At 45.0% G+C, this 13,091-nt stretch overlaps 2 protein-coding genes across 4 annotated transcripts in view; both read left to right on the forward strand.

Annotated features, from left to right (window-relative positions):
• Positions 1-72: 72 nt before the first annotated feature.
• SMG8 (SMG8 nonsense mediated mRNA decay factor) lies at positions 73-10,134 on the forward strand. Its single transcript, XM_077836661.1, is given in 5 exon segments — positions 73-120; positions 122-1,844; positions 3,531-3,676; positions 5,167-6,042; positions 8,438-10,134. Coding segments are annotated over 5 exon segments (2,991 nt in total). The 3' UTR covers positions 8,636-10,134.
• Positions 10,135-11,864: 1,730 nt separating this feature from the next.
• Positions 11,865-13,091, forward strand: part of GDPD1 (glycerophosphodiester phosphodiesterase domain containing 1) — a 34,746-nt gene continuing 33,519 nt past the window's right edge. For all 3 annotated transcript variants that reach the window (XM_077836677.1, XM_077836675.1, XM_077836676.1), the window contains exon 1: positions 11,865-12,026. In XM_077836677.1, coding sequence (XP_077692803.1) covers positions 11,888-12,026 — 139 coding nt within the window. In that variant the 5' untranslated portion in view covers positions 11,865-11,887. The remainder of the gene's footprint in view (positions 12,027-13,091) is intronic.

Here is a 13,091-nt window from a genome sequence, read left to right on the forward strand (position 1 = left end):
CTCCGCCTGCTCAGCAGCGCCCAGAGTTGTGAGCATGCGCAGGAGCACCATCGGCGTCTCGACTTACCGCGCATGCCCCGCTGTGGCGCATGCCCAGTAGCTCCGAAGGCAGTGTGGCCTATTGGGGCGGCGCGCTGCGGCGGCGATGACCGTGCCGGTGAGCCTGCGGGAGCTGCTGCTGGCTGGGGGCGGCGGCGGTGGCGCCGCGAGCGCCCCGGTCCCCGCCCCCGCGGAGGAGGAGGCGGCGGTGTGCGTGGTGGGCATCTTCGGCAAGACGGCCCTGCAGCTGAGCTCCGAGAAGGCGGCGCTGGTGAGCACCGTGTGCGACCGGCAGGTCTTCCCCCTCTTCCAGCGGGAGGGCGCGGGGCCGGGCGGGGCCGAGCCCGGGGCCGGCGGGGAGCCCGGGGCCGGAGAGGAGGAGGCGGAGGAGGCCGCCGCCCAGGACTACAACCTGCTGCAGGCCTATTACAGCCAGGAGAGCAAGGTGCTGTACCTGGTGCTCACCTCCATCTGCGACACCCCCCAGCTGCTGCAGGCCTGCAGGGACCTCAGCGCCGGGGACGCCAGGGTGCCGGGGCTCGGCCACCCGCCTGGCGCCCCGCTGCCCCACGCCGAGGCCCATGAGTTCTGGAAGCACCAGGAGAAACTGCACTGCCTGAGCCTCCTCTACCTCTTCTCCGTCTGCCACATCCTGCTGATGGTGCACCCCACCTGCTCCTTCGACATCACCTATGACCGTGTCTTCAGGGCCCTGGATGGGCTGAGGCAGAAGGTGCTGCCCTCCCTCAAGGCTGCCATCAAGGACTGCCCGGTTGGCAAGGAGTGGAAGCTCAACTGCAGACCGTGCCCACCCCGCCTCCTCTTCCTCTTCCAGCTTAATGGGGCCCTGAAGGTGGACCCCCCACCGGGCAGGGGGCAAGATCTCTGTGGCCAGCTGGAGAAGCCCCCACCCAAGAAGCATTCACCCAAGAGGAGGTTGCAGCATGCCCTAGAGGACCAGATCTACCGCATCTTCCGTAAGAGTCGGGTGCTGACCAACCAGAGCATCAACTGCCTTTTCACTGTGCCTGCTAACCAGGCCTTTGTCTACATTGTAGCTGGTGGGGCCCAGGATGGAGAGGACCCAGTGGCCATGCTGCTGGAGCAGCTTAGGGGCAACTGCACAATGAAAGAGACTGATTCCTTGCTGGCACCCACCTTGGCGGGGCCCAGGAGATATCAGATGATGAGACATGGCAGGCAGCAGCTGTCCTTCCATGTTGAGAGTAGCAGTAGCAGCTCCAGCTCCTCTGGGCAGTTAGTGGACTGCACCCTCAAGGAGTTCCTGTGGCAGCATGTGGAGCTGGTGCTAAGTAAGAAAGGCTTCGATGATAGTGTGGGGAGAAACCCTCAGCCCTCTCATTTTGAGCTTCCCACATATCAGAAGTGGGTTGCTGCAGCTCAGAAATTGTATGAAGTTGCCATTGAGGGGAAAGATGATGACCCAGCTTCCCCCACTGGGGAACTGACCTCCAAAATCATGGGAAGCATCAAAGTCTTGGAGGCATACCTAGATATAGACACCAAGTTTTCTGAAAACCGTTGCCAAAAGGCTCTCCCCATGGCCCACAGTGCCTACCAGTCCAACCTGCCCCACAACTACACTATGACAGTTCATAAGAATCAGCTAGCCCAAGCCTTGCGTGTGTACAGCCAGCATGCCCGGGGACCAGCCTTTCACAAGTATGCCATGCAACTTCATGAAGACTGTTACAAGTTCTGGAGCAACGGGCATCAGCTGTGTGAGGAGCGAAGTTTAACTGATCAGCACTGTGTGCATAAATTTCACTTACTCCCCAAATCAGGTAACTAAGCTCAGTTGTGTTAGGATCCTTTTGTAGTTTACAAGTTTTAAGCCATAGGAAAACATTTTATCTGACTGGCCACTGAATTTTAAAATTGGCTTTATTTTAAAATAAATACTATTAAGTACAGTAAATCATAGACTCTAAAAATAAGTCTTGTGACTAATGTTAATGTTATGAAAAGTGAAGGAATGAGGGGTTTAGATTCCATTTCTCTGTTTATTGAAGGAATAGTTATAGCAAAGGCCATGTTGCCTAATCCTGATTGGGAGTTAACACTCCCAGGAATTGAAAATAGTTGAGTTTCCATGGTCTGTTCAGTCCTTGCTGTCTGTGCAGAGACTGTCAGTTGTGGTGGTGGTTTATGCGATATGTATTCGTGGGCTGGGACCACCAAACTCATTTCATAGAGGACAAAAAACAGTAATCAGATGGTGGAAACAGGTGTATTAGAACTAGTAATCTACAGGTTAAAGGCTCCATACCCTATTCTCAGTCATCACTTTCCCCCCAAATATAACTTTGATTTAAAACCTCCCCCCAAACTAATTGCTACTTGGTGTGAATAAGGGTTGCAGGATTGGACTCATTAATTATTTGGGTTCTCTCCATGCCAGTTGGACATATGTTTCCTGCTAGGAAGGATGTAAGAAAGATGGTTTCCTAGGGAGGTGCAAACACTATTTTAAAGTAGAGCCATACTGTGCAAGGAATAGAACTTTCAAGGAATATATATAAATAGCCAGAAGAACCATTTGTCCTTTCAAGCAAGATCTGGTAAGTATCATAGTTAAGGCCTAGCTGCACCTTTGAACCTGTCTGAGTGCATCGCCTCGTGTTAATTCTCTTGCCTTCACCTGGTGAAAGGACAACATAATTTTCACACTCTGAGATCTGGTCATTGGGCTACAGCATCCTGTGTGCCACCCAGGATTACTCTGCAAGCCTGACTGGTAAACACAGTGACCCAAAACAGCCATTCAAAACAATGTATTGTTTTATCTTAACAGTAGAACAAGGCATATCAAGAAAAAAGGATTTCAACAAAATAAAAGGTCTATATGCATATTTGCCTTACCTAAAGGCTTAGGTAGTCCTAGTTTATTCCTGAGCCCTTTGCCTCTAGGGATTGGGGTTCAGTCTACTCCCCAGCAGTCTTTGCCTCATTTTTTCCTGTCCTTCAGAGACCATCTTCTTATCCATCCAAACTTCATTGTTCGAGTTTCCTCTGCTTGGATCCCCCTATGGGGACTCCCAAGCCAGATTGTTGAAATCAGCTTGGTCAGAGGTAAAATTTAAACTAAATGATAGTTGCATTGTCTTTTAAGTAATGATAAATGGGGGACTATCTATCCTCTGCTTGAATTAACCCCTTGCAGTCATATAGCAAACACAATATCAATCAAATGGGTGGGACATAAATTATTACATAGCAGCTCCACATCCTGCACAATAATCAATTGGCAAGAAAGGCAGCTCAGTGTGTACAAAGGGCCTTTGTAACTAGTTGTATAACAAACACAGGGAAGGGGAAGTTGCATGGTAAATTGGCAATTTTGGAAAGTAGTCAGGGTGGGGAGGGAGTGTGAGGGATCATTGCAGAAGAGGGTTGAAGATAGCTAAATTATACAGGTAGCTCTCCAGATGGGGTGAAGCAAACTCCAATTAATCTTGTTACTTTTTCAGGGGAAAAACCAGAGCCAGATAGAAACCCTCCAGTGTTGTATCACAACAGCCGGGCTCGCTCCACTGGTGCCTGTAACTGTGGGAGGAAACAAGCACCCCGGGATGATCCCTTTGATATCAAAGCCGCCAATTATGACTTCTATCAGGTAATCATTAGCTTTCCATTTTTGCTTCAAAAGGAAATATTATTTATTAAGCCATAGCTATGCTTGTGCTGTACAAACAAGGCACAGCTTATCCTAAAGAGTCCAAAGAAAAAGTTAAGAGGTGACTTGATTGTGGTCTATAAGTGTCTATGGGGGGGGAAGAGAAAAAGTGATTGAATGCGGAAGCTAGCCAAATTCAGACTAGAAATAAGGTGCACATTTTTAATAGCAAAGGTAATTAACCATTGGAGTAATTTGCCTGGAGATGTGGTGGATCCTCTGTCACTTGACGTTTGTAAATCAAGACTGGATATCTTTCTAAATCAGTGTTTTATCGTTTTAACAGAAGTTATGGGCTTGATGCAGGAATTACTGGGTAAGATTCTGTGGCCTGTGTTATGCGGGAGGTGATGCTAGATGATCATAACGGGTCCCTTCAAAATCGGAGCCTAGGTCTGAGACAGACAAAACAGTGCAGACACAACTAGTACTTAGTGTTCCAATAAGAGTTAGAGCTGGCATGGGAGTACTGCACTGCCTTTTTTAAAATGGTCTTTGCATTAGTTTGTTTTAAGGAGGGATTTGATGGAAGAAAAGTGAGTCCTCTGACCCCAAGGAGAGAGAGACCTAAGTGAAAAGGGGGCATGGGAGAAAGCCTAAAACTCCCTTCTATGTAAATATTACCTTTTTCTTATCCTGCTCCTGTAAGACCCAAACAGCTTACTCCTATTGCCTTAACAGCAGTTGAGTACTCGGTACCTTGCAGGATCAGACCCAAGCCATCTGAATAGCTTGGTGAACAACCTATTCATTTTCCATGAAAGCAGTAAAGTATGGGCTTTTCTACAATTACAGATTTATACCACTTTGACTATACTAGGATAGTTAAAGCAGTACATTCCCTACCTTCTAGTTAGGGGTTCAGCAATAATAGTATTGGTTTTGTTTTTTTTGCCAGAAGCTGGGAATGAGCGACAGGGGTTGGATCACTTAATGATTACCTGTTCTGTTCATTCCCTCTTGGGCACCTGGCACTGGCCACTGTCGGAAGACCAGATACTGGGCTAGATGGACCTTTGGTCTGACCCAGTAGGGCCATTGTTATGTTCTTACAGTATCAAGGTGCTTATATTGGTGTAGCTTATAAGGGAAGGTGTAAGGCACCTTTATACCAATATAACTTTATCCTCACTAGGGAGTGCACTGATTTTTAACTGGTTATGTAGAAAATCTTACCCCTAACCAAAATAGTTATAGTAGTACAAAAACAGTGTGTGGACGTGTGCATAGTGTCTGTAGTTCATTCAGAAGTGCACTGGTTCCCACTTCACCAAAAGAGAGCTTCTAAATATTTGCTTGAGGCTAAGTTGCATTGATTTGTTAATACTATAGCTTATTATATTAAACTGCATTCAGTTAGTTTTGTGATTCAGAGCTATGTGAACATTGAGACTACAGATGACAAGTTAACTGTGTTCCATCTTTCACAGCTGCTGGAAGAGAAATGTTGTGGGAAACTGGATCACATCAACTTCCCAATATTTCAGCCGAGTACACCTGATCCAGCACCAGCCAAGAATGAGACCTCACCTGCCCCTCCAGAAGGAGAAGCTGAGAAACTTAAAGAAAAAGAGCCCCAAACCCAGGGAGAAAGCACCAGCCTGAGCTTAGCCCTTAGTTTGGGTCAATCAACGGATAGCCTGGGCACCTACCCAGCTGATCCTCAAGGTGGAGGAGACAATGCAGAGACTCATGGGCAAGCATCAGAGTCTAAAAGCGAGAAGAGGCCAAGCTTGGTAGATCGGCAGGCATCCACTGTTGAGTATCTTCCTGGCATGCTCCATTCTAATTGCCCTAAGGGGCTTCTTCCCAAATTCTCTAGCTGGTCACTGGTCAAACTTGGCCCTGCTAAGGCTTATAACTTTCACACAGGCTTAGACCAACAGGGCTTCATACCAGGAACAAACTACTTAATGCCTTGGGACATTGTCATCAGGACAAGAGCTGAAGATGAGGGAGATCTGGACACTAATTCCTGGCCTGCTCCTAATAAAGCTGTTCCTGGCAAACGAAGTGCAGTTGTAATGGGAAGAGGAAGGCGGAGAGATGACATAGCTCGAGCCTTCGTTGGATTTGAATATGAAGACGCCCGTGGTCGGAGGTTCATGTGTTCAGGGCCGGAGAAAGTCATGAAGGTGATGGGAAGTGGGCCAAAAGAATCAGCTATAAAAGCCCTTAATTCTGATATGCCCTTATACATCCTCTCATCAACTCAAGGACGAGGACTTAAACCATATTATGCTCAGTTTATAAGACTCTTTGTTGTGGTGCCAGATGCTCCACTGCAGATAATACTGACACCTCAGGTAAGAAATTAAAAATAGAATCTAGCTATTTGTAAGTGACTGTAGGAACTGCAAAATGTAACTCTAAAAAGTGTATTAAGAACACTTATTGTGGGACAAAAAGACACACAAAGGAATGTAGGATCCTTCATTGTTGCAGAGGGTAAGAGTAGATAATCCAAGAATTTCCTTTCAACCTGAACCAGGATTTAATTAATGTTCTTTAGGTCAATCCAAATTGGTACTAGCCAAAAATTGTTGGATTGTTGCCACCAAACCCATTTCACATAGGCCAGTTTTAGTTCAGAAATTCTCAACAGACAGACGACATATAAACCACCACCTCATTGGGAATGCTCCTTGATATGTTCAGCCAAGGACTGAATGGGGCATGCCATGTCTCTTCTCATTCTTTAGGGAGAGTCCTCACAGATCAGGTTTGAGTACAGTGATGGTGTGGGGAAGTTTGCTGTGTAGTTGCAAATGCTGTACGTGTTCTGTAAACAAATATTTCTTGAGTCTCCAAGGCTGTTGTGACTTTAGCATTTGTCAGCCTAACTTTCTTCTTAATACACATTTTATCACAGATGACATAGTAGGGTTCCAATAGGTTGAAATGACATTTTAAATAATATGCCACAGAAAATGCACCAGAATAATCTTTTTTTAAAAAGAACTGCTGAACGTTGGGAACATAAGAATTAAAAATTAAAATGTCTTCACAGAAAAATGGTAATTCATGGCTAAGATGGATTTTTATCTTCAATTCTTCTCTGAACTCGGGACAGAGAATCTGTAGAATGAAAAAGATGTAATTTTCATGTATTTCTAGATGCTGAGAAAAGGAGATTGATATTTGAAATTGATATGTGTGCCACTTCTTTTTTTTTTAAAGTAATGAAATATGAACAAGATGTGTTTTCCAGTAGTACGCTGTCCTGGAATAATCTTACCATTTATATAGCACTTTGTAAAATACGGCAAAAAAATTTCATTTGTTGGTACCTAAAGTAAATAATACAGCATCACTGAAATGCAGCCAGCACACAGTATGTTTATATCAGTTGTGGGGAGAAACAATCTACTTCCCTAAAGTGCTCTGGGATCATTCATATACCCATGTTGAAAAGAGATGAAATCAAACGGGAACAGAAAAATGCTACCAGAATGCTCTTGGGAATGGGAAGCCTATCTTACATGAGGAGACGAAAAGGTGTCTTGTTCAGCCTAGCAAAATTAAGGCTGAGAGGAAATATGATTTCTCTCGAAAATGCATTGGGCGTGGGCATCAGGGATGGAGAAGAGCTATTTGAGAGCTGTAGTTTGGAAATTTATAGGGTGTCTGATCAGAGGAGTGAGGTCCTAGAACAGCCTTCCAATAGGAGTAATGGGGGCAAACAACCTATCTAATTTTAAGATGGAACTTGATAAGTTTAAGAATGGGATTGTATGACTGATTTGCCTGTGATAGCAAGGGACTGGACTCAGTGTCTCCAGAGGTCCCTTCCAGTGCTGTATTCCTACAAAGCAAACATAACCTGTTTTAGAGGAGACCTTAAAGACCCACATACTAAATTGTTTTTTGATTTGCAAGTTCAAGCAGCAGGAGCAATGATTAAAGCTACACACAGCGGTGAAAAGGCATCAATTATATACACAAAATGCAGTAACTTCACTTCAGTGGTTAAGATACAGTTTTGCAGCCTACCCTTTCAGACTCGCATTTAACTTCCATGTGTTTTGCCTGTGTATGAACTGCACAATCAGGCCCTAATGGTGGTATTTCAAAATTCCCCTTTAGGGGCAAATGTGGATGAAATGGCAAGGAAAAAGCTAAATCAGCTAGTGATACTGATACCCATAAGTGATATGATTTCTAAGGCCCTTGTCCACCATGTGAAAATCTAATATGCTGAAGGAAACAATTACACCACATCAGTTCTTGACCTGGTTAAGACACCGCTCAGTCTTCTAGTGCAGTTGATACCAAACAATATTGTAAGTGCTCTTGAATCATGCTACAGTCCTGAAAAATCCAAGGTGGAAGAACAATTTGAGTCACAGTTGAAACAGTTTAATCTTGTCTGCACTACACAGATGCAACTGGATACCTAAATGTAGATTTTCTTTAAATTTTTTTTTGTAGTGTGAGACAGGGCCTTAATGATCTGATGCCAAATCTGCTATCTTAAATTCAGCATCTTGATCACACTGGGGTTTGAGACTTTTCCTTTCTGGAAAGAACAGCATTTAAATGCCGTCTTCTAGAAATGCGCTAAAGAAGCTTCAAACCTCATTTTAGTAGAGGCTTATTAGACCAGTGTGGATTTAGTTATTTGAGAGGGTTTTATTCCAATAGTTTGATGATTTTATCTTTTAAAGCACTTAACATATTTCCTACTCTGTTGTTTTTCAGGTTCAACCAGGACCTCCACCTTGCCCTACATTTTACCCTGAGAAACAGGAAATAACCCTCCCACCTGACGGACTGTGGGTGCTGCGATTCCCTTACGCTTATGTGACAGAACGTGGACCCTGTTTTCCTCCTAAAGAAAACCAGCAGTTAATGAGTTATAAGGTTGTTCGAGGAATACTAAAAGCCATTACACAATAAGAATTATTCTGGTACATTGGTCCTGGTTTAAGGTGACATTTTTTCTCAATCCAAATTATGGATTTTGATTCCTAACTGTTGATACTTAAATAGTAATCACTGCTTGGTATAGTGAAACCACTGCATGTAAAGTGAATAGGGTCCAGATTCAGAATAAAGATCTGAGAATCAAAGTGGAGAAAGGAACATGGCAACTTTCTCTGTTTACCTATTCAGTTTTCATATGTAGAAACCATCGACTTTTAATTTATCTTTATATGTCTGAGCCTGTGTCCCTACATGTTTTGATGAGTCAGCTGTGTGTCCCTAATTACATATTTAGGAATTTACATTAAAATTACCCCCGCTTGGAATCAACCTGTTTACTTGTCAGATGACAGTGAGAAGAGAACCTTTTTCTGTCTCTATAACCTGGCTTTTTAAATCAAAAATATGGACTCTTATTGTGTTATCAGAAACTTTGTATTTGAGTTTTTAAAATGTAATTACAGATATCTTTTGTCATTTTTGGATTTGTCCTCTCAATTCCATCAGAGCCAGGAACCCTGTTCATTCAGGTCAGAAATATTTTTAAAACAAATTAAAAATTTGTCTACATTCGTGGATCATACAACCAGATCTTGTTTTTGAAAATTATCTATCCAGTGCCATAGCTGTGGCTATAAGAAATCGGCTCCTACAACTAAGTCAAGGTTAGGTGTGCTTTAAAAAAACAAACAAAAAAAAGACAAAATACTGACAACTGAAACCCGTTCTAAAACAAGTTTAAAAATTAAAAAACAAACAAAAAAGCCCTAGTAACATATATCAAAGGGTTAGAATTTCTCCCAGTTTGCACTACTAGGGCAGATAAAGCACAGTATGGGAATTGTGATACGTGAGTTCTTTTCCCTTCTAATTATTTGTCATGTTAAGTAAATTACTCAAATGTCTGCCTCATTTTCTAAACTATAAGATGCGAATAATGCCTCCCTCGCTCTTTGAGGGCTGCTGTGTGACTTAATGCATGAAAATTTAGAAAGTGCTCTGAGATCCTGGAGCAGAAAACTTAAGGAGTCAGATTACTAAATTGTTCGTGCTTCTTCATATGGTGATTGAATAGAGAAACATCAGTGAGAGGAGAAGAATTTGCATAAACAAACTGAAATGTTTAGACTGTTACTGGAAGAAGAGGAAAATTCAGCTGGAACTCAAAACAGCTGGAAACAATTGATGGTGTTTGTAAAATGCCTGCACAAATGTCATATGTGAAAGGCGCTTGTGGAGTATAACACTTAGGTACAAGAATACAGTTGTAGAGAGATTAGAGCAGCTGGCCCACTAGAAGGCTCTTCTGCCTCAGATAACTCTGAAATGAATGGCTTGGTTTTCAGAGTGTCAATCTCATATTCAGATTGTGTATATGCTGTCATTGATCATAAATTACTGAATGTTAAAGAAAGGTAATCTGTTTCATTTGAGGAAAAAAGTGGAGTGGAAATATCTTATCAAGGATAAAATGGTGCAGATTATGTTGTCTCTGTGGAATAACTGTTTACTGAGATTTTGACATAATTGATAAATTCATAAATGATCAGTATGGGAAGACTGGGTTTAATGCAGTTTTACGCACATGAAATGGCCAAATACAGCTTGCTTCCAAGTCAAGCAAAGGAACAATAGATTTTTCCTTAATACTAAACTCTTAATTTCCTATCCCGTCTCCATTAATTTTAAATGTCTAATTGTCTGAAGTCTATCAGACTTTTGGATCTTTATCCCAGTTTTGGCCTCAGTATGTGGGAAAGTTTGCCTCTAACCTCTTTTAGGTGGTGTGAGAACTGGTGCACTTAAACTCCAGGCTGAATTGAAGATTATGATAATGTAATAGGCACTGTAGGTCTCCCTCTATAAAACAAGCAAAACATTACACAAATTCCTGGGTTTATGGTGTTTATTGATCACACCTGAACTATCAGTCACATTGGTACGATCCTTCAAAAAGGAAAGTTTGACAGATTATTTTTGTTGATCCCAGAAACCATTCTTGCAATAAAAGTATGATTTTGTTTTAGATGGGGTTTTATAGTGCTGGTTACTAAACATCCCTAGCGCTTTCTAGAAGAATAGGGGTTTTCAGGCACACTCAGTCAATTTACTTCAGTCACTTGTTTTACACCAGTTGAATCACAAGCAATTGGCTGTTTCCAGGCTAGCCACCCTCTGTTGAATTACCTGGTGTCCATATTAGGGCTGCATTAAACCCAGTGATGTGCAGGTGACTGGCATATTTATTCAAAATATTCTCAGTCATCTACATTTTTGTGCAGGTGCTACCCCTTCCATCCCAAGTAGGTGGAAAGGGTAGCACCTGTGGCTGCTTGTGACAGGGGGATGGGGGTAGGGGTGCAGAATGTAGAGATGCCCCTAGGCAGAGGTTAAAGGGCTGTGGGGTGAAAAGTTATAAAACTTGACACAAATGCTTGTATGCTGGGTGGGGGAAAGAGTTGATTCAAAAATATGCTCTTGCCTAAACCACTGGAGAAAGCAGGAGGGGGTTTGAGGTTCCCCTCAGATGCTGGGGGAGGAAGCCTAGAGGTGCACCCCCTGCTGAGGTGAAATGGGGGCAAGCCCTTCACCTATGGGGGATGGGAAGGGGAATTCCTTCCATGGCATAAGGTTCCCTGATGCTGGGTGGCAGGGTTTAATCTCGTTATGGGAAAGAAAGAAGTCTAACTACTCTGATGAAGGGAGGAAGTAAAGGAGAAATTAATTTGTCCTTGGGGAAGAGCCCTCCCAGGGAAGACAGAGGTTGGGGAGTTAATCCCATGTGTGTGATAGAGGGATACAATCTGTGGGAAGGTGTTTAATCCACCTCCTGGGATTGTGGGGGGGGCGGGGGTCCACGCAGGTGTGTGGTTAATTTCCCTCCTCTGTGAGTAGGGCAGGGAATGATCTCAGGGAAAGTGAGACCCTGCCGGGGAACCCTTCCCGGGTGTATATGGCAGGGGGAGGGGTTAATTCCCCCTCGGAGTGGGGGGGGGGACTGAGGCCCCTAAGGGCTAGAAGGGGGGAGAATGAGCCCTCAGGTGTTAGAACTGAGTCAGTTTCCCTCAAGGGAGGGCCGAGCCCCCTCCTCGCGCGTGCGGCTGCGCGCCTGCGCTCTCCGTTCCCTCGCTCGGGTTGACTGGCGGGAGAGGCTGCGGCTGCGCGGGGTGGGGCGGGTTTGTGCGCGGCTGCCGGAGGCTGACCGGCTCGGGGGGAGCGGGCAGGATGGCCGGCGTCGCCCTGTGTCTGGTCTCTACGCTGGGCGGTTACCTCCTCACTTCGGTGCTGCTGCTCAAGTGCCCGGGACTGCTGCACCGGCCCAAGCGGCAGCGCTTCCGCTGCCGGCACATCTCCCACCGCGGCGGTGAGACCCGGCACCGGGGCCCGCGCGGCTCCTGCGGGAGCGGGGTCGTTTCCCGCCGTAACCGTGAGGGGTCCGGGCTCACCTCTCATCTCAAGGCTTGGGGGAGGGAGCACCCCTCTCCCCGGCTTTCCCCCATTCCTCCCCGGCACGGTGGTGGGGGATTCACCTCAAACCCCTCTCGCCAGGGCCCGGTCCTTGTTCTTGCGGGAGTCGGGGTCAGCAGCCCCCAGCCGCGCTGCGCCGCCAAGGGCTGGTCATTCCCGACGCGGCCGCGGTATGTGTGTGACGCTGATCTGCCTGTTACCTGGGCGGCTTGGCTCTGCTAGGCTGGTAATAGCCGACACTGGGTGTTCTGGCTGCCTGCAACGCAGCGATTTCCGTTCGCACTGAGTGTGTCTCTCCCCCCCCCCATCTTCTCCCCGGCACCCCATTTTCATCCCCCCCACCACCACCACCGCCGAATTGTCCTTGGTTTCAGGGCTGAACAAATTCTCCAACTCCAAGCAAATCTCACATGGAGACCCCTGGCTTTCCGTGGAATCCACATTTTGGTGGTTTCTACCCCATATTCAAAGCGGGCCCAGATTCACTATCATTTTTTTTCTCACACACACAAACAAAAGTGTGCTCTAGTGGTGAGAGCAGGGTATTGGGAGTCAGACTTCTGGGTCCTATTAAAATAATGAAAACATTTTCTAAAACCTAACTTTTACAAAATCTACGTTTCTGATTAGTGATTGACCTAAGTAATTTTGCACATAGTGTGTTTTCTAGGGTATGTTAGTTAGCATATAACCAGCCTATTGATTTACCTTCTCTATAGTTGCACCAATCAGCAGCTTTAAAAGTTAATTCTTATTCAATAGGATGGTTATCTGTTAGGCACTTCTATGCAAACAACCTTTAACTGAATGAAGGACAGTGTATATGCTGTGTACTACAACTAGGGCAGTAATACTAACCTCAGGATACTGAAACAGCTAGTTCACCATGTAAGACTGATACTGTGAGAAGTGTGTTGGATGTATATATAACATAGTAGAAAAAAAAAGGAGTACTTGTGGC

This window comes from Eretmochelys imbricata, chromosome 17, assembly GCF_965152235.1.
Source record: "Eretmochelys imbricata isolate rEreImb1 chromosome 17, rEreImb1.hap1, whole genome shotgun sequence".
Taxonomy (NCBI): domain Eukaryota; kingdom Metazoa; phylum Chordata; order Testudines; family Cheloniidae; genus Eretmochelys; species Eretmochelys imbricata.